We start from the raw sequence: 25929 nt of genomic DNA, 5'->3' as shown, positions 1-25929 counted from the left end.
AGATGACAAGAGAGAATATTTCCCATACTTAGGAAGCTAAAATGTCTTCCTAAGTATGACATATTCATTTGAATAAAATGAATAATACTGGGTAAGATAACTATTAATTCAAGTTGTTCTCCCACTTGAAAACACTTGATCAACTATGAGTCTGTGTTGATGTTATGTTCTGGAAATAAACACTTAAAACTTAACTCATACTTATCATGAATTCAAAGTAACCCTCTCCAATAAGTAAGATGACTCATCGTCATCAGATCCTTACCGGTCTTTTCCCAGCATCTGGCTGGGGCCAAGTTGGGTGTTTTGGAGCGGACTACAATAAAGTCCACCTCCTGGATTATAAGTTGGTGTGGCCTAGGCTAGAAACTGTCAGTCCTGTCTTGTCTTGCTGAAAACAGTTCTGACCTTATAGAGACACTCCTTTTACAAATATGTAGACATCACAGTGTCTAGAAAACCTTCCCTGATGCCTAGCTATTTGGGCCCCTCTTCCGTATGGTCCCATCATACTTCTTCTGTGATTACTACTCATTGCTGATCATTTAATGTTTGCCTTCTCCCAGACTTAATAGGTGAATTTAGCTTTCTGCAGGAAAACCACCTAAGAGGTGGTTTATAAATGTGAAGACAGAGCCTTTGCCCAGGGGTGCCAGGTATATGTGTATGCATGGGGGTTTCAAGATATAAGCCTGGAAGTTGGGGCCAGACTGTAGGAAGAAATGAAAATGTTAAGAGTATGGGCTTCATCCACTAGCAGCAAAGGCTAAGGAATTTTTGAGGTAGGGAGCAGACAATGATTAGGGGGTGTTCATGTAAGAATTAGCCAGTAAAACAGAAGTTCTTAAGGTCAGAACTGGGGAACAAGCTTGCTAGGGCTCTGCTCTTCATAGAAAGGAAAATGTTAGCTAAGTTATGGAGCCACATTTTCCTCCCTCCTCCACTAAGTGTAGGCCGTTCATAAGAAGGAACCCACAGCTTCTGATGCAGCAGTTCCCCAAGGCCTCTGCCCTGAACTCACACTTTGCATGGCAAAATGCAACGAAACCATTTGCCTAATGAGCTCATCTGGAACTCCCATATGGCACGGTGGTTGGTGGGTCCCTTCCAGAACTAGCGACAGAGCAGCCAGACACCAGCCCCTCCCAAATGAAATGTTTCCATATTCCGTGTTGCCCTTTGAGCTTCTGGGTCTGGAGGCTACCCACAAAGCATCTTTGGATTACAGGACTAAGCTGATTGCAGCCTTGCTCCATTTCACTTGGTTCATGAATACGAGTTGGAACTCACCCATGGCGTGAGTTTTGATTTCCTCATGGTCCCTTCTGATGGTACTGGTTGCACGTCTGAGCTTCATATACTACCTACTTGCTGGAATATTTAAGGGACAATGGATTTTTATATAACACACACACTAGTAAATTATTTTGTGATGTAAAATTCTTCTTCCCAAAAAAGAAAATGTTAAACCCTAATCAATTGTCAGTGTAGGGGACCAGACCTACCTGTGGCAGGGCATTGAACAATATGGGAGAGAGTCCTTACCCTGACCACATGAGACTACAGTTAGGTACCTAACAGAAATAATCTTTTTCCTTTAAACTTTCATTGGGAGTTTTTTGTTTTGTTTTGTTTTTAAATAAATTTATTTATTTATTTTTGGCTGCGTTGGGTCTTCATCGCAGTGAGTGGGCTTCTCATTGTTGTGGCTTCTCTTGTTGCAGAGCACGGGCTCTAGGCATGTGGGCTTCAGTAGTTGTGTCATGCGGGCTCAGTAGTTGTGGCTCACTGGCTCTAGAGCACAGGCTCAGTAATTGTGGCTCACGGGCTTAGTTGCTCCACGGCATGTGGGAATCTTCCCAGACCAGGGATCGAACCTGTGTCCCCTGCATTGGCAAGCGGATTCTCAACCACTGTGCCACCAGGGAAGCCCCATTGGGAGTTTAAAGATATGTCATGGGCAGTATCTATGAGAGGGGCCTTTTCTTTACAGGAAGTAGAAATCTGAGATTCATGGAAATAGGGAGTTTGGGAAGGGAAGAGTGACTTGCCAATAAACTTCATGACTGACAGAAAACTGCCAAGTGTGGCACTTTAAAAGCTAGGAAGGAGTATTAACATTCCCAGGTATCTTCCTAATCTTCCAAGCTGTGAAGCAACTGAGATCTGAGTGGAACATGGTGCGAGGAGCAGGGGCAAGGGGGGGAACAAGGGGGTAGATTGCACTGAGCGCCCCTGATTAGTCACGCCTGAATGTGTCATGCCATGCTGCCCTGTCAGAGACTGATAAGCATCTAGGGAATTAGAAGAGCCGTTCAGGTGCTATGCCTGCAAAACACCACCCTTACTTTTCTGTAAACAGCAAATAATTTGTAAAAGTCAAAGTTTTTCCTTGAAGGTGAGTTTTGTTTCCAAAGCCGTCTGTGTGGTTTTCTTTAAATCCTTGTTTCACCCGGAGTAGCGTCTGTCTTTATGTCTTGCAGAAAACATAAAACCCTACATCTGTTATGAAATCCGCGTGCATGCACTTTCAGGGGACCAGGGAGGATGCAGCTCCATCCGGGGTAACTCTAAGCACAAAGGTGAGTCTTGGGACCTTTTGCCCAATTTTGCTGTAGTTTAATGGTTTGGATTTGGAGGGTGACAAAAGCCTCCTGTGTTCTACTTCACAGCACCACTGAGTGGCCCCCACATTAATGCCATCTCAGAGGAAAAGGGGAGCATTTTAATTTCATGGAGCGAAATTCCAGCCCGGGAGCAAATGGGCTGCATCCTCCATTACAGGATATATTGGAAGGAACGGGACTTCGATTCCCAGCCTCAGCTTTGTGGTATGTGTGAGAAACAAAGGCAGCAGGGTCTTTCTTGTTTAGATGTTGGGAAAACACAAGTGTGTGCAAGTGCTAGCACCATACCTGGCACTTAGTAGGTGCTCCATAAATATATGTGAAATTAATTGAATGAAGAAAAATAGACATCTAAACACACACACACACTCACACACACAAGGTTACTGAATATGTGTTATGTGCCAAGCAAATTGAAGAAATGAAGTTAATGGACGAGGCTCTCAAGGAGCTTACTCATATGGGGAGATAGCATTTCAAAAAGCAATAAGCGTACTTTGATACTATTATATAGACTCTTGAGGCTTGCAGGAAATGCATTTGGAGAATCTTCGAATCACCACACTTGCAAATACCATCATAGCATATTATTTTCTCCTTAAATGGATAAAATACAATTTAAGTAACTCCTTATGACCCGTAATTATGCTGTAAGACTAAAGCAATTAAATTCTGGCTGGTGCATTATCTCAAATGATTTCATCACTCGTTCACCGAGCAGTTCCAAGTCACTTGCCAGATTTAATGTTCTAATCTTTGATTTACTCAGTTTTGTTTTGTTTTTCCTGGCTTGAGCTTCCCTTTAGTATTTCATAGGCAGCTGGCTTTCTTTCAGGAGCATTTATCATTAAGAAGCAACCATTTTATTCCTTCATGAGAACTATTAGGTCCAAGAAGAATGTAACAAAGCCAGACTGAGATGTAGGTGTCAGAGAGCTGCCTGCAGAGTGATTTTTACCTGGGAAACTTGAGGAATTGGTCCTCTCTCTTGACCTTAGATCTGCAGTACTGCGTTTCTAAAAGTTATGACTTTTAAAGCTAATTAATTTCTTATTATATAAATAATACTTGTATATAGTAAAAGCATTCAAATAGTTCAAAAAGATATAAAGTGGAAATTATCCCTTCCTCCATACTTAGGCTGTTAGCAGTTCTTTGTGTGTTCGTCCAGAAAAAAACTTAATGCATACACTAGCATACATTTGGGATAACCATCTATATTCTGATCTGCACCTTACTTTTGCCTCTCAATAATACATACTGAGATCTTTCCACATCAATCCATGTGGACTTGTCTCATTCTTTTTTTTAACAGCTTTATAGTATTCCACTAATAAGATATTACAATAATCAGCTTAATAATCCACCATTGTTAAATACAGCGGATCACTGAACAGAACTGCTCCCCACTGTCGGGGTAAGTCAGTTCTGAAATGCACCCCCAAAGGTGATGAATCAATTGATCTCATCATGAGCCATTTGGAATACTTCATATGAAATTTGTTCCCCCGCAATTTTTCATTTTGACAGAATTTAAACCAAGATGCTTATTTACAACAAGATCAACATGGTTAGATGGTTCTTAAATCTGCTCTTGTAGATGTTGAAGAAATTACCTACCTTTTTTGCACCAAATCTGATGAATCTAAGGTCTGTGTAAGGGTATTTTAAAATAAGTTTAAAGGGGACAAGGTGCAGATTCAAAGCCCTGTTTTGTACCAGTTTAGATGGTTTCCCTTTTAGCACTTATAGATGAACAAAGACCTGTTCCCTATCTTCAGAGAGCTCACAGTGCACCCAGGGAGATGGAAAAGTACACAAAAGTGATATGTAAGTGCTGTAGTCAAGGACTGACACCTACTATTGCATTGGGCAACCAGAAATCATTGGCAAATCCACAAGTGCCATTTCTAGAGAGTGGTAGAGGGCAGTAGGTTGAGGAGGAGGGAAAAAGAAAGCAGAGAGGCTCCACATCAGCAAAAGGAGGATGGAGTTCCGAGGCGTCTTCTGTCACGGCCCCTAACAGCACAAGCAGGGTGCAGTAGGAACACTTCGCCTGCCTGGGCAGGCGAGCGGGGTAGCCCTGGGGTGGGGCATCTGCACTCCCCAGGTGATCTGGGTACACAGACACTCCTCTGGAGGTTTGTTGATACCGCCATGTGCACTGCTCTACGGGCACACATATTCTACTTATCACTTGGCTGTTTTTGCCAACATGAGGGCAGAAGCCATGGCAGTTAGCTCACCATTGTCTCCCCCTTACCTATAATGCAGCCAAGCACCCAGTAGGTGCTTAATAAAAATAGTATTTTTTGAATAACAAATGGGTGAATACTGCCCTGGGCTTTGTCAAACCAATGCAGATGTTTAGATAAAAGCTGATTTCCAGGAGCCATGCAGCTGTTTTGCCTGGTACCACTTGACCTTCTTACTGGTGACCTTTCAGATGACTGGCAACCATCACATCTCCCTAAACCGGTGCCTTTGTCATTTAACCACCTTAAACCTAAAGTTTCAGATCCAAGAACTGAATGGCCTCCTTTATCTCTGCCAGAGATCACAGCCCAGACGAGGCAGCAGAACCAGTATTTCCTGCATGACTTCTTTCTTCGTTTACTCAATTCAACCTATTTGCCAACCAAACTGCTGACACCATCACCTTCCTCTTGGCTTCCCCCATAGTTTCTATTTTTATTCTTCAAATATACACATGTGCATGTATCTGTGTTTACGTGTAAACTTTTGGCCCAGCAAATCATTCAAACTCCTTCCCTTGGGTTCCAACGGCTCATTCACTCCTGGAGTTAAGGATGCCCTAACACAGTTGGACGACTGTCTCCCTGATGCTCGCCTATGCTTTGCTGCAGCAAGATGAGCAGAAAGTCTCTCCCAAATTATTTTTTCAGTCCTCTGCCTTGGGAATAAGAGACATTTTAGTGTAATCATATAGCTGAAGTCTGTGCAACCAATTTCATCAGGTTAAAGTAGGCTTGGGAATTTTCCACATGGTACTTTTTCTCAAAAGGATGTAAAATATAGAAATTGATCTGATAGTCACAGCTGTTAAATGATCTGCTCAGGCCTCAGCTCCTTTGGGTGGAGTGGATGCAATAATACAGGGTTCCATCTTGCTGGTCACACATAGTAAGTAGGGGTGAGTGAGTGTAAGGGGTCTGTTTTCCCTACTAGATGGTGAACTCTTTGAGGCAGATTCTGTGCCTTGGTGCCTTGTCCAGGGCAGACACTCAATAAATATGTGTGACTGTTGAAATAAATTCAGCAAACAGGGTCAAAATCTGACTTGCCTGGGGGTTTGTGAGACAGTAAATAATGTTTAGGCGCAAAGTGCTGAGTTCTAGTTTCCACTTTGATCACCAGCACACATACAAGTCTGCTGAGCAAACCGGTAGGCTACACCTGTCGAAGTTCTTGCCTCGATTTTACAGCCCCCCTCAGTTTTTGAGAGGTCACTCCAAAACTCACACCCAGCAGATCCCTGGAGGAGGAGACTGCCTATTTACTAAAGGCTACCGATATTCATATCTCTTGGAGGAAAAAAACAGCATAAACACATTGCTCAAAAACCAAAATCTTACCTGCTGAGAACCTGCAGGGGTGTTAAAGCATAAAGAACTGACAGTCTAGCCTTAAACTACCAAAATAAATCTAAGTACCATTGCTCTCATTTTCCAGATTTTATGTCAAATTGAAGCAGATCAATGATTAAACCCACTAAGACCAGTACCCAGAACTTCAAAAAAATAAAAGAGGAAGTCAGAATTAATAAATGTTATGAAATGTCTATTTCATTAATTGCTAAACTTAGCTTGCTTAAAAATTCCATTGAAAACAATTTGTACATTTAATTTCCTCCCCAGGAGTTCTCAAATATACCCGATAAATGTCGGAAACATTATAGTCATAGGAAATCAAAGAAGTTACTACAGCTAAATAGTTTCAAAAGCAAAATAATAAAAATTCTTTGAAAAGATTTTACCACAGAAAAAAATGTAATTCTTCTGATATGCTGTGAAGTGGTGCCTTCATAAATGACAGTGCCTAGGGCCTTTTAAAGTATTAAGTATTAATGAATGAGGACTACTTTAAAACAGCAATGTGCTTTTCTCTTTCAAATTAAATGAAGCATTAACAAATAAAAATGAGTAAGAGCCCACATTCAGATATTTCCTTTAATTTGTGCCTTAACCTTTATATTTATCTTCCTTTCAGAAATTCCCTATAGGGTCTCCCCAAATTCACATCCCATAGACAGCCTGCGGCCCAGAGTGACATACATTCTATGGATGACAGCTCTGACAGCTGCTGGTGAAAGCCCCCAAGGAAATGAAAGAGAATTTTGTCTGCAAGGTAAGAACCACCCTTAGAGAGGGCAAGTCCACTGTGATTTCCTATATAGGAGTATACTCCCACTACTTGATATGGAGATTATCAGATTTTCTGTAATTCACTAATTACTTTCTTGCTGCTATACCTTTGCACTTGCTATTTCCTCTAACCAGAGTGCCCTACCATTACATTGTCTGCTTGGAGACAGTGTCTACTCGTTTTTCTAAACTCAGCAAAAATGTTGCCCCCTCCAGAAAGCCTTCCCAAATGCACATCCATATTTCCTTCATAATGCGCTATACTTGACCCCTATTCAAAAATCTGAATCCAATAGGCAGGGACTAGTATCTGTTTAATCTCTATCATCAAGGTCTAGAATGGCATCCAGCACATGGTACTTGTTAAATAAATATCTGTTCAATGAATGATGAGAATAATCCCAAAAATAATACAGCTACTGCATATTAGATAGTTATGTGCCAGGCATTGTGTTAAGCTCTCTGAATACTGTATTAGTTTGCTGGGGCTCTTGTAACAAAGTACCACAGACTGAGTGGCTTAAACGACAGAAATTCATTTCCTCACAGTTCTGGAGGCTGGAAGTCTGAGATCAAGGTGTCAACAGAGTTGGCTTCTTCCAAGGGCTGTGAGAGAATCTGTTCCACGCCTCTCACCTCGCGAATGGGGGCAATCTTTGGCATTCCTTGGTTTCTAGATCTCTACTTTCATCTCACTTAGAGTTTTCCTTGTGTGTTTCTCTTTGTTCAAAATTCCCCTTTTTACAAGGATACCAGTCATATCAGACTAGGGGCCACCCTACTCCAGCCTGACCTGTCTTACCTAATTACCTCTGCAATGACCCTATTTACAAATAAGGTCACTTTCTGAGGTACTGGAAGTTAGAACTTCAATATATGAAATTTGGGGGTGGGAGGACACAATTCAACACATGTAACACATACGTTTACTCGTTTAATCCTGACCACAACCATGTAATGTGCCTGCTTTACACTCCTGTGCCTGGCCATACTACCAGGCACTCAATATGAAATGAATGAAAGAATGAGATTATGATGCCTTTTTACAGGTGTGAGGTACAAAAAGATTACCCAAGGTCTCAGAGGTGGCAAGTGGCAGAACTACAAATCAGACACAGATTTGAGTTTCTTAAGTTAAATTTGAGTATGGGAAGAAGTGACCCAGCTAACATGGGTTTCTCTCCACTGGCTAAATTATGCTGTTCTCTCTGGCAGCGCCCGTTTGCATCTGCTCTAAGCATAAAACAAGCTGTTCTTGCTTTGTGACATGGAGTATCAAGTTAATCATTCAGGACTTTGTTGTTCTATGCCAGATACTCCTCCACTGGGAAAAGTGACAAGCCCTCTTCTCAAGCACTCCCATGAAAGTTAACTTGTGAACAATTAATTGGACTAAGGACTCAGCATCTTTCTACTCTGCTACTCCAGACTTGTCCCAACTGCCCAGAAAGAAAGGCAGATGCTAATGAAATGTCAGATTGTGCCGATTGTGTGGGGTGGTAACAAGGTTTCCTGCATTAACTCGCCTGTTCAGCCCTGGGAAAAGCCCCTCTCACAGGGGCTACCAGGTCTATGGCCGCTAGTGGCCCCTGGTCACCCCCCTCCCTCCCTGTTCTTCACTCTATCAGAAGAAGAATCTTTCTACAAGATCCCTGTTGCTGACATTCTGCCTCCTATTGCAACCCATCAGTGGTTCCCCACGGGCTTTCAAGCTAGAATTTAAACTGCTTTGTTACCAAGCCCTGCACGACCTGGTCCTGTTCATCCATCTAGCTTTGATGTCTGCCGCACACTCATCATTCGTACTGGAAAGCAAGACCAGACTATTTGTGGTTGCTGAAGCACTCGCTCTTTCCTCCTTCCGTGCTTGCTGTCTGTCTAGTCTGCACTTCCCTAACTTGTCCACTTAGCCAACTCCCTGCCATCCGACTCTAAACTTTTGACATCCTGCCTTTTGGGAAACCTTCCTGAGCTGCTCATGAAGCCATTTCCCATGCTGTTCTCTGCGACACTGCCTTGTACTGCTGTTTTTACATGTATGCCGTGGCATCATGGTTTACTGTTTACATGTTTACACATCCGTCTCCTGGACTATCTTCAGAGCCCATGTCCCATTCATCTGTGTATTACAGCACCTAACCTGGCCTGTTACATGGTTTACACTCAATAAATGTTGGAAAGGGGCTTCCCTGGTGGCGCAGTGGTTGCGCGTCCGCCTGCCGATGCAGGGGAACCGGGTTCGCGCCCCGGTCTGGGAGGATCCCACATGCCGCGGAGCGGCTGGGCCCGTGGGCCATGGCCGCTGAGCCTGCGCGTCCGGAGCCTGTGCTCCGCAACGGGAGAGGCCACAGCAGGGGGAGGCCCGCATACCACCAAAAAATAAAAAAATAAAAAAAAATAAATAAAAAATAAATAAATGTTGGATGAATTAATGAAAAATTCCAACACGTAGTGAAATATTTACATGTCTATAGGAAGGAATCAGAACAATTTCAAAGACCCTAGGTAGACAGAGGGCTTATCCAATGGTTTGGTAAAATTAATAGCTACCATTTCTTGAGGCCTCCTCTGTTCAGATACATGGCTGTGCCCTTTAAATACACCATCTCTAATGTTCACAACAACCTGCAAGGTAGGTGTCATCGTTCACCTTTTATAGATCAAGAATCTGAGGCCCACACATCAGTCAGCGGCAGAGTTAGGACTAGAATCCAGGGCTCCCAGTTCACAACCAGTGCTTTGTATACCATACTCCCTTTCTTTCTGCACCTATTAGAGGAAGAAGCCCTTGTAGGGCTGGAGCTCCTTCCTTGGAACGATAGTATTGGCCCCTTTGGGCCCTTTCTTCCTTCCTTAATGGGCGAAAGAGAGTTGGCCTTGTTCCTGAGTCTAGCTATCCAGGAGCTGTGGGTAAAGCCCAGCGGGTTCACGCAACAGTCAGTATTTAGAAATGTTCATTGACGATAACTCAGTCACAGGGTTTGCTAACTTTTCATTTCAGGTAAAGACAGTTGGAGCACATTTGTGGCACCAAGCATTTGCATGGGTGTCATCATGGTGGGCGTTTTCTCAGTGCGTTGCTTCCGGCAAAAGTAAGTTCATTACACCTGCCAACTTTGGTAAATTTTTTTTTTTTTTCATATAATAGCTGTTGCTGCTATGGGTCCAAAAAATGGTTACTCTCCTACATCGCTGGTAGCACACTAAATATATTCACCTTTTTGGGGTGACAGTATATGTTTAATTTTTAAAAATATTAAACATTTCACCTAGAAATTCCCAACTAGAAACTTATTCTAAGTATATCATAGGTATATACAGATATTTAGTGGCAACTATGTTCACTGAAGTATCGTTCATAGAAGGAAAGCAATTTGAAGCAACCTAAATGCCTAGTGATGTGGGATTGGTTGAATAAATCACAGTATATTTCATACTATACAGCATACTATGCATTCATTAAAGCTGTAGAAGAAAATTAAATGGTATGAATATTTGCTATATTACATTTTAAAAAGCAGGTTGCAAAACATGTACTTTCATTTTTTAAAAATAGTGCATACACACGTGCACAGACACACAAGATATATTAGTTAGCATTAAATTTGGTTGTATGTAACATAAAAATAATACGACAAATGAGCTAAGTTTCTCACCCAGGTAAAGTAAGTAAACTCAGGTAACGGCTGGTGTAGGAGCTCCCCAGTCATCAGAGACCTAGGCTCCTTCTTTTTCTGCTTCACTATCCTGACATTGGCTTTCATCATCAAGTTCACCTCATGGTCCAACGGCTGCAGGAACTATGGCCATCATGCCTGCATTCTACAACTACAGGGAGAAGGGAGGTGCCCATAACCCACCTTTTCAAGACACATGAAGAAGTCACACATGGCACTTTAGGTTACCTCTCATTGGCCAGAACTTGGTGAGGCAAGGGAGGCTTAAAACTGTGACCTTTTAGCTGGGCTCATTGTTGTCCCAGTAAATCAGGGTCCCCTTTCTAAGAAAGAGGGGAAAATGCGTATTGGACAGCAGTTAATACTGTCTGCTCCAAGGACATACACTAAAATATTAATGGTGGTTATAACAAGGGATAGAATCATAGCGCTTTTAGTTCTATTTAACTGTATTTCCTAAAATTTCTTTAAACGTGTATTATTTGGTAAAGAGAATTTTTAAAATGAGTTAGTTATTCGTTTTCTTCAGATGTTGTGTAATGTAGGAGAAGAGCTCAAAATAAAACTAGCTCAAAGTCATTCTACTAGTCATTGAACCTGTCTGAAAGGCTTTCCATTTATTGAAGCTCTCCCATATGTGATAGATACTTCAAAGCAGAGCTCTCTTTAGGTAGACTTTGAAAAAGTTGAACTCAAAGAGTCAACTAGGATCACATGCATCCTCTCTTCAGGGAAATAGTATCAGTTAGGGTGGAGGCTTCTGCTTTTAAAGAAAAAAAAAAAAGAGCCCCCAAATATAGTGGCTTTAATAAAATAGCTCATTTTTCTCCCATATAATAATAGTTCTAAGGTATGTCATCCAGATTGGTTGGCAGCTCTGCTCCACACTGTCATTTAGGGATCCAATTGTCTTCCATTTTATTGGCCCACCATCCCTTGGGCACTTTCCTCATCTGCATGAGCTATACTAGGTCACAGGTACCTCTGCTCACATTTCTTTGGAAAAAACCTAGTCACGTGGCCTCATCTCTTGTTTCAAAGGGTTGAACACGTCCCAGAAGCTTACTTTTCTTATTAAACAAAGTGTGTTAAAGCCAAGTCTTTAAAAATGCTTCATATTGGTCTTGAATTTTTTTAAAAAAATAGTCAAAATAGTTAAGTCATATGCATATGAGAAGCATTTTTAGGATTTTTTCTTCCACATCATAAACTCATTTTAAAATATTTTCAAAAACCCAGAGATGTGGAAAGAAGAAATAAAAAGACCCTCTGATCACCAAATACAACTACTTTAATAGTTTGGATATTTCCATACTGGTATTTTTTTCTTGGCATTTTTTTTTTTACTTGCTTATGTCCAAGCTGTTTATACCACCTGTATCCCGTTTTACTCTTTGTTTTCATTACAAGCTCTTTATAAACATTCTAATTTACTAAATATAAATAGTAATCTCCCCAAGGGTATTGACCATGTCCTCTTGTTTGCTGTTTTATCCCCAGCATGTGGCACTGTGCTGGTCATACATTAAGGATTCAATCAACGTTTGTTGAGTGAGTACTTGGCTGCTTAGTGATAGCTAAACATTACATCGAGCAAAAGTTCCATAGTTTATTTAGCAAACCCTAAGTGGTTGCACCACGAGTCTTTATCACCTATCCAAACTTCACAGAAAACGAGTCCAGACTTGGATGATGCATCATCTTTCTCCTGCAGTGTTTACATTTTACTCATTTGCACACCCCTACACTGAAGTCACTGCACTAAGAACCTGTGCTTCCATGCCACCGTGTGCACACTTAACCAATGTCACTGTTTTCTTTACCTGCAGGGTATTTGTTCTCCTTTTGGCCCTCAGACCTCAGTGGTGTAGCAAAGAAATTCCAGACCCAGCGAATAGCACTTGGGCCAAGAAATATCCCATTGTGGAGGTAAGGTATAAAGCCTTAGTGGTCAGTCGATGGGGTTCTGGTGATCAGTACATCTAAGTCTGTCATTGTAGTTACAGGGAAACCTCGGTGTTTAGATCCTATGGATAAGCTGCTTATCACGAGTGCTAGGTTACCATCTGAGTCATCACTCCCATGCACAGGAATTTTCTGAAGCTTATGACCAAGACTAAAAGACCCATAACTTTTCATCCCTCTCTATGCCTTCTGTTCCTCTCCTCACCTCAGCTCACTTCAAAAGAAATTTAAAAAGCAGTTTATTAATTAATTAATTTTTTTTTGTTTTTTTTTGGCTGTGTTGGGTCTTCCTTTCTGTGCAAGGGCTTTCTCTAGTTGTGGCAAGCGGGGGCCACTCTTCATCGCGGTGCGCGGGCCTCTCACTATCGCAGCCTCCCTTGTTGCGGAGCACAGGCTCCAGATGCGCAGGCTCAGTAGTTGTGGCTCACGGGCCTAGTTGCTCCGCGGCGTGTGGGATCTTCCCAGAGCAGGGCTCGAACCCGTGTCCCCTTCATCGGCAGGCAGATTCTCAACCACTGCGCCACCAGGGAAGCCCTAAAAAGCAAATATATTTGCCAAGCACTAGTCTGAGCATTGGCTCATCCAAATTCAAGAGCACTGAAGCTTTACTGTGATGTTCCCCGTCCTGTGTGAGCACAGAACAGATAAATAGAGCGCAGACTATTTTGGTCTTGGCAGGAAGCCAGTAAGTCATTCCATTGTGCAAGGAAAAGGTTTTAAGGCAGGAGAGGTTGCTCAGCTGGCAGATGAGAGTGCTGGGAGTAAAGGACACGCAGGGAGCGGCTGCCATACAGTCCTAGGAGGGAAGAGCATCTCACAGCGGGCAGCAGGGTCTGTCTCTGATGGAGGGTCTTGAAGTTGAAGGCATCTGAACGTGGAGCAAGACTGTGCAGTGAAGGGGAGCAAAGGGGAGGAGAGGGGTGCCCACATTCTTCCCATCACCCGGCGCCTCGGCAGCCCCGCCCTCTCACATCGTATAGCCCTCCTCCTCCAAGATTCTTCTCTTCAGTCACCCATGCCTCATCCAGAAGCCAGTGGTACCAGCCGCCTCTCAGAGAAAGAGCTGGTCCCAGCCATGTCTGCTTCCGTAGGAAGTTTAATGCCTTTGAAATAAGACCACCTCTGCCACTTACTATGTCAATGACCCTTGAGTGCTTGCCCGATGACATGAGCCTTAGTTTCATCCTCTGTAAAATAGGAATTGACAATATCTCTCATATATATTGTTGTGAAGACTAAGTAAGATGCCATGTAAAGCACATGGGTCATACAAGGCAAAGATCATTCATTTTCTTCCCAGGAAGATTTATACTTGAAGTCTCCTCTCTCTATTGAGGAGTTTTGTTGCTGTTAAGTTACAGTAGCAAGAACAGTATAATAACAACAGTATATGTATGTCGTGTGTATGTCATATATGTGATAGATGTTTGATATATATTTGATTATACATGACATATAATTATATATGATATACAACAGTACTACATAATAATATATTTATGTTTATATATACACATAACATACATTACTTTCTATATGCCAGGCACTTTAAAAAAATTTTTCATGCATTAACACCTAATCTGTACAACAGCTTTATGAGATTGTAATATTATTATCCCCATTTTTCAGATGAGGAAAGTGAGGGACAGAGGACTCAATAACTTGCCCAATGTTAGTCAGCTAGTAGGGGGACCCTGGGTTCACATACAAGCAGGATGTGCTGTCCTCCATTATACTATACGTTCTAAAAGATCTTAAGCACAGGGTGAGGGGGGTGTTTCCAGCAGTTAAAACCTCTGAGCTGAACAGACTAACTCAAGAGGTGTTCACACACTGGGCCCTCACTTGGTGGCAATATTGTGATGACCCATGGGAAGGCACTCAATAAGGATGCCACTGCTAGTATTAGAGGGGATTCAGGTACCAGGAATTGAATCAACTGAGCTCTAAGATCTCTCTTTTCCAATGCTGAGATTCCACAGTCCCATGTCCTAAAAGCCTGAAATAGCACAGTGAGAAGCAGCTCTGGGTCAGTCGCAGACACCTGGCTCCCAAGCTGGTAGCTGTGGCATCATGGTCTCTATTTGCCACTGCCTGGGCATGAGGGGATACCGAGGCATGCAGAGCCACTGAAGAGCCCATGAAAGCCTAGAAGAGATGCTGAGAAAGACAAAGAGTTAGAGAAAGTAACACATGGAAAAAATAACAGAAATTGCCATACACATGCCCAAATTTGTACAGTATGAGTATGTTCATTGCAGCATTATAAATAGAAGCCATAATGTAACCTGCCACCAGGGGACCAGGTTAAACATTTGGGTATATCTGTACAACAGGATGTTATGCGACTACTAAAAAAAAATGAGATCTATATGTGTCTAACATCTCTAATATATTTAAAAGTGAAAAAAAGCAAAGTTTGTACTAATTGTCTAAAGTGGGTTCTCATTTGTATAAAAAGATGATTTTATACACACACACACAGTCTCCAACATGTGCACAGGATATTTCTGGAAGCCTAAATATGAAACTGATAACGGTGGTTGCCTTTGGGGAGGTAGCTGTAGGCATGAAGCCCACTTAATTTTTATTACAAATTCCCTTTGAACTTAAAAAAATTTTTTTTACAAAACTATGTACATATATTTCTTTTGCAAAAATAACCAGTAAATTAGAAAATTAAAAAAGAAATTAAACATGCCATCTATGATGGCCTCGTGGCAGCCTCAGAACCCCATGTCACTTGACCCTTGAAGGGTTTTTAAAGACCCAAACTGCTCTCCTGGTGACAGGCTGGGGCAGACATCAGAAACACAATAGTCTTTCATCTCCAACAAAATGTGCTTTAAGTTCTCAGACTTTACATGCCCCTACCATTTCTTAAAATGTGGCTAAAAAGCCATGGGTCTTAAAGCTCTAGAGGAAAAGGCTCAATCATAAAGGGGATCACTGGGATGTTATCCATTTTGAGCTTGTAAAAGCTTAAAATAGTTTCCATGATGTACCTGAGTTATTAGTGGTCCAAGACGCCTTGCCCCAGGACTTGTCAGCCAGGGGGGCTGCTTTGTAAAAGCTCTGAGGAACAGCCTCTATTGATACTGCCAGAACTTTCAAGAAGGCAGAGCCTCGCACTGTGAAAACAACAAGGTGATCCTCATCCAGTGAGATCTCTTCCATAGCAGTGGACGCAGCACTTTGGCAGCTGCCAGTCACGTTCCAAGCCAGACCAATGTGCCAGGGCCAGTTTGCATAGCGATAGGAAAAGAGCAGGCTCCCGAAAGAAAAGTACACACGTACCCTCTGGCTGCTCAGGGCCCTTTGCAGAAGTCTACCCTAAAACAGCATCGTCATTCACTTTGGGGACAATTGCCATGCTCAAGGCAAGGGTGGGGACATCAGAGGCCAGTCTAGACCAAACCATTCTTGCACAACTTGGCATCTGACAGATGAGGGATCCAAAGGCCAGAGAGGTAGACTGAATTTTCCCAAGCCATAGAGTCTCAGAGTTGGGACTAGTCCTCAGGGTTTGCCCTGTCCTAATGCTATTTTTTGTTATCCTCCTCCTCCCTTAAGGCATGGTCCCTACCTGCAGATAGCTTACAGACATGTTAAAAAAAAAAAAAAAGTGACAGTATAAAGCTTCTTGTGCTAAGAACCTAACAGGTGGCTTCTTTGCTGTTGTAGGAATCCAGTGGAGGGAACAGTCACTAGGGGCTTCATGAAAGCAGGCTTTGGAGATCTGCTTCAGAAAGATCAAGCAGTCAGCATAAAACATAGTTTCAAGGACGTAAAGAGAGCCCAATAAAGCCTGTAAAAAGAAATGTTAATAAAGTGCTTGAACTTGACTCAGGAATCAGTAATAAGTTTGGAAAGGAAAGATATGACACTAAAGAGCTGGTAACCAATTAGAAGATGTTGAGAAAGACAAAGCAAGAAAAGTAACAAATGAAATTAGCTGTAGGGAAGAAAGGATGAACGTCACTTCCAAAAAAGTTATTCCAGAGGGGTCTTTCTTAAGAGCATAACTGACAAGGATATTACCCTGCCTAAAAACCTTCAGTAGTTGTATCAAAGCCCAAACTCTTTAGCATCCCATAAAAGTCCCTTCATCATGTGACCTCTTTCTATTTCTGAAGCCTCAGTGTGCCTGTCCTAAGAAAGAACTAGCAGGTTCCAGAATAGACCAATTCTCCTTGCCCACCACCTCCTTACCTGGAAAATACTATACATCTCTCAGGATTCAGCTCTAGTGTGACCCTTTTAAAGTCTTCTGTGCCTCATCCCCAGACAGATGCAAGCTCAGCGCTTCCTTTGCACCCACCATACCCTCTCTGCTAGAGGAAAAGCAGCTGGTGCAGTTTGACTCACCAGAAACAAGTCTAGTTGAAGGTTGAGCAGGGTAGCGAATCACTCACTGGCTGGGGTTGAGAGGAGTCCACAGCTCCTGCCTGTCTGCCTCCCCAACGATGTTAACTGCTTCTCTTACCTCACAAAGTAAAGGCCCACAGTGTTCCGCCTCGAGCTGACTAGGCAGTGCAGGTTGCCAGGCCTTTTGGAACCCTGGAGAAGTCGGTCGTCACGGCTACTTACTCAACATAGCCACATAAGCTTCTTCCTCCCCTTTCTCAGGAGAAGACGCAGCTGGCCTTGGATAGACTCCTGACAGACTGGCCCACTCCCGAGGAACCTGAGCCCCTGGTCATCAACAAAGTCCTTCACCAAATGACCCCAGCCTTCAGACGTCCCCATCACCCCAGCTGGCCAGGAAAGGGACAAGGAGTCCAAGGTCACTATACCTCTGAGGAAGACACAGGATACAGTGCCTCGAGCCCCCCACCTCCGAGAGCTCTCACAGCAGAGACAGGACAAGGGGTGGATCTGTACAAGGTGCTGGGAAGCAAGGGCCCCGACTCAACGCCGGGAAACCCAGCCAGCCCCTCGAGAGTCCTCCCAGTGGACTACCTTCCTGCCCATGAGGGCTACTTACCCTCCAACATAGATTATCTCCCTTCACATGAGCCTCCCATAACTGACCCTCGGGAAGAACTGCCTCAGCACATCTCTCTTTCCATTTTCCCCTCGAGTTCCCTTCACCCACTCACCTTCTCCTGTGGTGAGAAGTTGACTCTGGATCAGTTAAAGATGGGGTGTGGCTCCCTCATGCTCTGAGTGGCAAAGCTTGAAGTTCGGAAAGTCGATGTGCCTCCAAGTGGCACAGCGTGCCCCATCTCCCCAGCCACCTGCTCCAGTGGTCGTTACATCTGGGTGCTACCATCAGGTCTGGTTGCAGCTAGAGGGCAGGCAAGCCAACTCAGGGTGAAACTCATCTCAAGATACCTCATCTTGCCTTCTGCAGAGCCTTAGGGATCACATCCTCTGCTGTGTGGACCTAGAGACTCCAATCTGGGTTCCTGCAACTTTCTTGGCTATGTTGGCCAGAAAGGAGAAAGGCAAGAGTGGAAACCAAAACTCTTACTAGCCTAGCAATGGCAGACAGTCCAGAGGACCATTCATTCAACAACTATTTACTGTTGACCCTGAATAATATGTGTTTGAGCTGCATGGGTCCACCTACATGCAGATTTTTTAAAATAATACATTCTACAGTACTACATGATCCATTGCTGGATGAGCCCATGGATGCAGAACCACAGATGAGGAAGGCCAGCTAAAAGTTATATGCAGATTCTCAACTGCACAGGGGAGTCGGCACCCCAACCCCCACATTGTTTAAGGGTCAACTTATAAAGCAGCTACTACAAACCAGGTCTTATGTCTTCTATCTCAGGCCTGAGATAGAAATGTTCTATGTATAGCTGCCCTGTTTGATCCAACAGATACTAACCACAATAGCCATTGATTACTTAGGGATGTATCTCTAGTATGACTGAGGAATTGACTTTTTATTGTAATTAAAATAGTCACATATGACACTTGGCCACTGTATTGGAGAGCACAACTCTAAATGATGGACATATTAGTGAGAATTACTGGGTACCTTCAAAACAGATCGACCTAGTTTTACATATGCAGGCATAAAAAACCCCAGTGAATACCAATATAAAAGGGCTCCCAAGATGGTCATGGTTGTCCTTATTTGTAGAAGCCTAAGAATGTACCTTTTCTTTAGTTTTGCTCGTTTGTTTTCTTTTGCCTTCACCCTTTTTCAGTGAAAGCAGCTTGATGGTACTGTTTAGCTACTGCTAAACCCACTGTAGGACCCTGGGCAAGCAGCCTACCCTCTCTGAAATCCAGTCTTGTAAAAGAGTGGGCCAAAGCTTCTCTGACCCCTTGTGTTTCCTCTTCTTTTTGCTGCAGCTGATACTGCCTTTAGGACCAGGGCTTCCTCAGGGTCTAAGACCAAACTGCCAAGATTGCACTCATAAGTCGTCCCTTCTGAAGGCATCCTGCTTTCCTTCCTCAGGAAAACTCTTGAGCTGGTCCTCAGTTCAAGTTGAGCATGGAAGATAATTCTCTTTTCCCCAGCATGAACTTGGAAAACTTTAAAGATGTGGCCTCTGGCTTATCATCCTCCCTTCACCCATCACTGCCTCTATCCCTTAACTATAGGCACTTCTGCTAAGCTGATAGAGAAGAATCTTAGTCTAAATGCTAATAGTACTCTTTGCAAATGAATGGGATGAAAGGTCCAGGAACCTTTTTCTTAAATCCCTGTCAAGGCTGGGTCCTACACCCTACCACCATCCCACCCAAACACTGGAGCTGAGGCAGCTTTGGTTTACCAGATGTCCCTCAGAGCTCTAGAAATTGAAATGAGCATTTGCTCTGTTTGTTCATGTTTAACACTTCATCTATGCCTCCTGCTATTCCAGACTAACACATTTAGTTCTTCCAAGCTTTATTTGAAAAGCTTAAGCTTCTTCCTTACATCTCCATTCTACCCTATTTAGCTGCTGTGTAGCACCCCCATACCATGGTTCCCTGCATCTCAGCAGCTTCAGTACTGGCTTGTCTGCACCCAGGATGTGGAGCCCCTTGACTGTTTGCAATGGGTCGTGACAAAGCTGCCACCTCAGAAGCAGGCCAACCTATCACCTCTTGACAATAAGAGCCAACTTTTCTTTCTTGCAATACCTGCTTTTCCTATATACTTTCCTTTTGATTACCTGATAGCCATCTTAGTCACTCTTCCCCTACCCCAGGGGTCCCCAACCCCCAGGCCATGGACCGGTACCGGCCCATGGCCTCTTAGGAACCGGGTCGCACAGCAGGAGGTGAGCAGCGAGCGAAGCTTCATCTGTATTTACAGCCGCTCCCCATCGCTGGCATTACCGCCTGACCTCCGCCTCCTGTCAGATCAGTGGAATCATTAGATTCTCAAAGGAGCGCAAACCCTACTGTGAACTGCACATGCGAGGGATCTAGGTTGCGTGCTCCTTATGAGAATTTAATGCCTGATGATCTGAGGTGGAGCTGAGGCAGTGATGCTAGCTCTGGGGAGTGTCTGCAAATACAGATTATCATTAGCAGAGGGTTTGACTGCACAGAGACCATAATAAACCAATTGCTTGCAGACTCGTCAAAACCACATCAGTGAGCGGCAAGTGAAAACAAGCTCAGTGCTCCCACTGATTCTGCATTATGGTGAGCTGTACAATTATTTCATTATTTATTACAGTGTAATAATAATAGAAGTGCACAATAAATGTAATGTGCTTGAATCATCCCGAAACCATCCCCCCTCCCCCCACCCTACCCCCATCCATGGAAAAACTGTCTTCCACGAAACCAGTCCCTGGTGCCAAAAAGGTTGGGTTAAAATAGTTTCCATGATGTACCTGAGTTATTAGTGGTCCAAGACGCCTTGCCCCAGGACTTGTCAGCCAGGGGGGCTGCTTTGTAAAAGCTCTGAGGAACAGCCTCTATTGATACTGCCAGAACTTTCAAGAAGGCAGAGCCTCGCACTGTGAAAACAACAAGGTGATCCTCATCCAGTGAGATCTCTTCCATAGCAGTGGACGCAGCACTTTGGCAGCTGCCAGTCACGTTCCAAGCCAGACCAATGTGCCAGGGCCAGTTTGCATAGCGATAGGAAAAGAGCAGGCTCCCGAAAGAAAAGTACACACGTACCCTCTGGCTGCTCAGGGCCCTTTGCAGAAGTCTACCCTAAAACAGCATCGTCATTCACTTTGGGGACAATTGCCATGCTCAAGGCAAGGGTGGGGACATCAGAGGCCAGTCTAGACCAAACCATTCTTGCACAACTTGGCATCTGACAGATGAGGGATCCAAAGGCCAGAGAGGTAGACTGAATTTTCCCAAGCCATAGAGTCTCAGAGTTGGGACTAGTCCTCAGGGTTTGCCCTGTCCTAATGCTATTTTTTGTTATCCTCCTCCTCCCTTAAGGCATGGTCCCTACCTGCAGATAGCTTACAGACATGTTAAAAAAAAAAAAAAAGTGACAGTATAAAGCTTCTTGTGCTAAGAACCTAACAGGTGGCTTCTTTGCTGTTGTAGGAATCCAGTGGAGGGAACAGTCACTAGGGGCTTCATGAAAGCAGGCTTTGGAGATCTGCTTCAGAAAGATCAAGCAGTCAGCATAAAACATAGTTTCAAGGACGTAAAGAGAGCCCAATAAAGCCTGTAAAAAGAAATGTTAATAAAGTGCTTGAACTTGACTCAGGAATCAGTAATAAGTTTGGAAAGGAAAGATATGACACTAAAGAGCTGGTAACCAATTAGAAGATGTTGAGAAAGACAAAGCAAGAAAAGTAACAAATGAAATTAGCTGTAGGGAAGAAAGGATGAACGTCACTTCCAAAAAAGTTATTCCAGAGGGGTCTTTCTTAAGAGCATAACTGACAAGGATATTACCCTGCCTAAAAACCTTCAGTAGTTGTATCAAAGCCCAAACTCTTTAGCATCCCATAAAAGTCCCTTCATCATGTGACCTCTTTCTATTTCTGAAGCCTCAGTGTGCCTGTCCTAAGAAAGAACTAGCAGGTTCCAGAATAGACCAATTCTCCTTGCCCACCACCTCCTTACCTGGAAAATACTATACATCTCTCAGGATTCAGCTCTAGTGTGACCCTTTTAAAGTCTTCTGTGCCTCATCCCCAGACAGATGCAAGCTCAGCGCTTCCTTTGCACCCACCATACCCTCTCTGCTAGAGGAAAAGCAGCTGGTGCAGTTTGACTCACCAGAAACAAGTCTAGTTGAAGGTTGAGCAGGGTAGCGAATCACTCACTGGCTGGGGTTGAGAGGAGTCCACAGCTCCTGCCTGTCTGCCTCCCCAACGATGTTAACTGCTTCTCTTACCTCACAAAGTAAAGGCCCACAGTGTTCCGCCTCGAGCTGACTAGGCAGTGCAGGTTGCCAGGCCTTTTGGAACCCTGGAGAAGTCGGTCGTCACGGCTACTTACTCAACATAGCCACATAAGCTTCTTCCTCCCCTTTCTCAGGAGAAGACGCAGCTGGCCTTGGATAGACTCCTGACAGACTGGCCCACTCCCGAGGAACCTGAGCCCCTGGTCATCAACAAAGTCCTTCACCAAATGACCCCAGCCTTCAGACGTCCCCATCACCCCAGCTGGCCAGGAAAGGGACAAGGAGTCCAAGGTCACTATACCTCTGAGGAAGACACAGGATACAGTGCCTCGAGCCCCCCACCTCCGAGAGCTCTCACAGCAGAGACAGGACAAGGGGTGGATCTGTACAAGGTGCTGGGAAGCAAGGGCCCCGACTCAACGCCGGGAAACCCAGCCAGCCCCTCGAGAGTCCTCCCAGTGGACTACCTTCCTGCCCATGAGGGCTACTTACCCTCCAACATAGATTATCTCCCTTCACATGAGCCTCCCATAACTGACCCTCGGGAAGAACTGCCTCAGCACATCTCTCTTTCCATTTTCCCCTCGAGTTCCCTTCACCCACTCACCTTCTCCTGTGGTGAGAAGTTGACTCTGGATCAGTTAAAGATGGGGTGTGGCTCCCTCATGCTCTGAGTGGCAAAGCTTGAAGTTCGGAAAGTCGATGTGCCTCCAAGTGGCACAGCGTGCCCCATCTCCCCAGCCACCTGCTCCAGTGGTCGTTACATCTGGGTGCTACCATCAGGTCTGGTTGCAGCTAGAGGGCAGGCAAGCCAACTCAGGGTGAAACTCATCTCAAGATACCTCATCTTGCCTTCTGCAGAGCCTTAGGGATCACATCCTCTGCTGTGTGGACCTAGAGACTCCAATCTGGGTTCCTGCAACTTTCTTGGCTATGTTGGCCAGAAAGGAGAAAGGCAAGAGTGGAAACCAAAACTCTTACTAGCCTAGCAATGGCAGACAGTCCAGAGGACCATTCATTCAACAACTATTTACTGTTGACCCTGAATAATATGTGTTTGAGCTGCATGGGTCCACCTACATGCAGATTTTTTAAAATAATACATTCTACAGTACTACATGATCCATTGCTGGATGAGCCCATGGATGCAGAACCACAGATGAGGAAGGCCAGCTAAAAGTTATATGCAGATTCTCAACTGCACAGGGGAGTCGGCACCCCAACCCCCACATTGTTTAAGGGTCAACTTATAAAGCAGCTACTACAAACCAGGTCTTATGTCTTCTATCTCAGGCCTGAGATAGAAATGTTCTATGTATAGCTGCCCTGTTTGATCCAACAGATACTAACCACAATAGCCATTGATTACTTAGGGATGTATCTCTAGTATGACTGAGGAATTGACTTTTTATTGTAATTAAAATAGTCACATATGACACTTGGCCACTGTATTGGAGAGCACAACTCTAAATGATGGACATATTAGTGAGAATTACTGGGTACCTTCAAAACAGATCGACCTAGTTTTACATATGCAGGCATAAAAAACCCCAGTGAATACCAATATAAAAGGGCTCCCAAGATGGTCATGGTTGTCCTTATTTGTAGAAGCCTAAGAATGTACCTTTTCTTTAGTTTTGCTCGTTTGTTTTCTTTTGCCTTCACCCTTTTTCAGTGAAAGCAGCTTGATGGTACTGTTTAGCTACTGCTAAACCCACTGTAGGACCCTGGGCAAGCAGCCTACCCTCTCTGAAATCCAGTCTTGTAAAAGAGTGGGCCAAAGCTTCTCTGACCCCTTGTGTTTCCTCTTCTTTTTGCTGCAGCTGATACTGCCTTTAGGACCAGGGCTTCCTCAGGGTCTAAGACCAAACTGCCAAGATTGCACTCATAAGTCGTCCCTTCTGAAGGCATCCTGCTTTCCTTCCTCAGGAAAACTCTTGAGCTGGTCCTCAGTTCAAGTTGAGCATGGAAGATAATTCTCTTTTCCCCAGCATGAACTTGGAAAACTTTAAAGATGTGGCCTCTGGCTTATCATCCTCCCTTCACCCATCACTGCCTCTATCCCTTAACTATAGGCACTTCTGCTAAGCTGATAGAGAAGAATCTTAGTCTAAATGCTAATAGTACTCTTTGCAAATGAATGGGATGAAAGGTCCAGGAACCTTTTTCTTAAATCCCTGTCAAGGCTGGGTCCTACACCCTACCACCATCCCACCCAAACACTGGAGCTGAGGCAGCTTTGGTTTACCAGATGTCCCTCAGAGCTCTAGAAATTGAAATGAGCATTTGCTCTGTTTGTTCATGTTTAACACTTCATCTATGCCTCCTGCTATTCCAGACTAACACATTTAGTTCTTCCAAGCTTTATTTGAAAAGCTTAAGCTTCTTCCTTACATCTCCATTCTACCCTATTTAGCTGCTGTGTAGCACCCCCATACCATGGTTCCCTGCATCTCAGCAGCTTCAGTACTGGCTTGTCTGCACCCAGGATGTGGAGCCCCTTGACTGTTTGCAATGGGTCGTGACAAAGCTGCCACCTCAGAAGCAGGCCAACCTATCACCTCTTGACAATAAGAGCCAACTTTTCTTTCTTGCAATACCTGCTTTTCCTATATACTTTCCTTTTGATTACCTGATAGCCATCTTAGTCACTCTTCCCCTACCCCAGGGGTCCCCAACCCCCAGGCCATGGACCGGTACCGGCCCATGGCCTCTTAGGAACCGGGTCGCACAGCAGGAGGTGAGCAGCGAGCGAAGCTTCATCTGTATTTACAGCCGCTCCCCATCGCTGGCATTACCGCCTGACCTCCGCCTCCTGTCAGATCAGTGGAATCATTAGATTCTCAAAGGAGCGCAAACCCTACTGTGAACTGCACATGCGAGGGATCTAGGTTGCGTGCTCCTTATGAGAATTTAATGCCTGATGATCTGAGGTGGAGCTGAGGCAGTGATGCTAGCTCTGGGGAGTGTCTGCAAATACAGATTATCATTAGCAGAGGGTTTGACTGCACAGAGACCATAATAAACCAATTGCTTGCAGACTCGTCAAAACCACATCAGTGAGCGGCAAGTGAAAACAAGCTCAGTGCTCCCACTGATTCTGCATTATGGTGAGCTGTACAATTATTTCATTATTTATTACAGTGTAATAATAATAGAAGTGCACAATAAATGTAATGTGCTTGAATCATCCCGAAACCATCCCCCCTCCCCCCACCCTACCCCCATCCATGGAAAAACTGTCTTCCACGAAACCAGTCCCTGGTGCCAAAAAGGTTGGGGACCGCTGCCCTACCCCTTTGGCCTCAACACACAGGTCCCAGTCTCCCTTTTACCCCCCACACGTTTTCCCCTCCCTTAAAGCTCCAGGTGGTACTGCAGTCCTCACTTGCTTTCCTAAAAGGTGAAAAAAAAATTTTTTTAAAGGGAGAGCTTGCATCTAAGGATGCAAAGGCCTCCTCAGTGCTCCCCTAGCATGATGCACTTACTTCCTCTTGTGGACTGTAAATAGCTGGAAAGCACGAAACATGACAATCTCCAGCACCATGCCTGGTCCACAGTAGGCTATCAATAAAAAGTAAAAGATGTCTTCTGCCACCACTTCCACCTTGTTCCTTCACTTCCAGAAGCCAGTCCAGCTATGCCTGCTTCCTCTTTATTGAGACAATTGCATTTGCTTATCATCTCTTCATTCCCAACCCCCATTCTACCGTACTGTTTATTGACAGCACTACTGTAATACATGTAGCAGTTTCTTATATTAAAAACATTTGAACATGCCTTTGGCTGCTCACTCTGCCAGATAAAATGTCCTCTTTCTGTGAATGACAGGATGGGTAACCTCATTCTGCCCTTGCCCCAAATAGTTGTTTTTTTTTTAATTATTTATTTATTTATGGCTGTGTTGGGTCTTCGTTTCTGTGCGAGGGCTTTCTCTAGTTGTGGCGAGCGGGGGCCACTTTTCATCGCGGTGCTCGGGCCTCTCA

The 25929-nt window shown here is 44.1% G+C and overlaps 2 protein-coding genes across 2 annotated transcripts in view; both read left to right on the top strand.

The window, feature by feature from the left end:
* LOC102991572 (interleukin-12 receptor subunit beta-2) overlaps nt 1-20357 on the top strand; it is a 74547-nt gene extending 54190 nt beyond the window's left edge. The window contains exons 10-15 of the mRNA XM_024119723.3: nt 2484-2582; nt 2673-2831; nt 6858-6995; nt 10014-10104; nt 12519-12618; nt 17284-20357. Coding sequence (XP_023975491.1) covers nt 2484-2582; nt 2673-2831; nt 6858-6995; nt 10014-10104; nt 12519-12618; nt 17284-17823 — 1127 coding nt within the window. The 3' untranslated portion in view covers nt 17824-20357. The remainder of the gene's footprint in view (nt 1-2483; nt 2583-2672; nt 2832-6857; nt 6996-10013; nt 10105-12518; nt 12619-17283) is intronic.
* Nucleotides 20358-21166: 809 nt separating this feature from the next.
* LOC112063877 (interleukin-12 receptor subunit beta-2-like) lies at nt 21167-25929 on the top strand. The gene is made up of 2 exons (XM_055083906.1): nt 21167-21235; nt 22048-25929. The coding sequence occupies exons 1-2, from the start codon at nt 21167-21169 to the stop codon at nt 22615-22617; spliced, it is 639 nt and encodes a 212-aa protein (XP_054939881.1). The 3' UTR covers nt 22618-25929.

Source organism: Physeter macrocephalus, chromosome 4 (assembly GCF_002837175.3).
Source record: "Physeter macrocephalus isolate SW-GA chromosome 4, ASM283717v5, whole genome shotgun sequence".
NCBI classification, from domain to species: domain Eukaryota; kingdom Metazoa; phylum Chordata; class Mammalia; order Artiodactyla; family Physeteridae; genus Physeter; species Physeter macrocephalus.
This window is presented reverse-complemented; position numbering and strand designations above follow the sequence as displayed.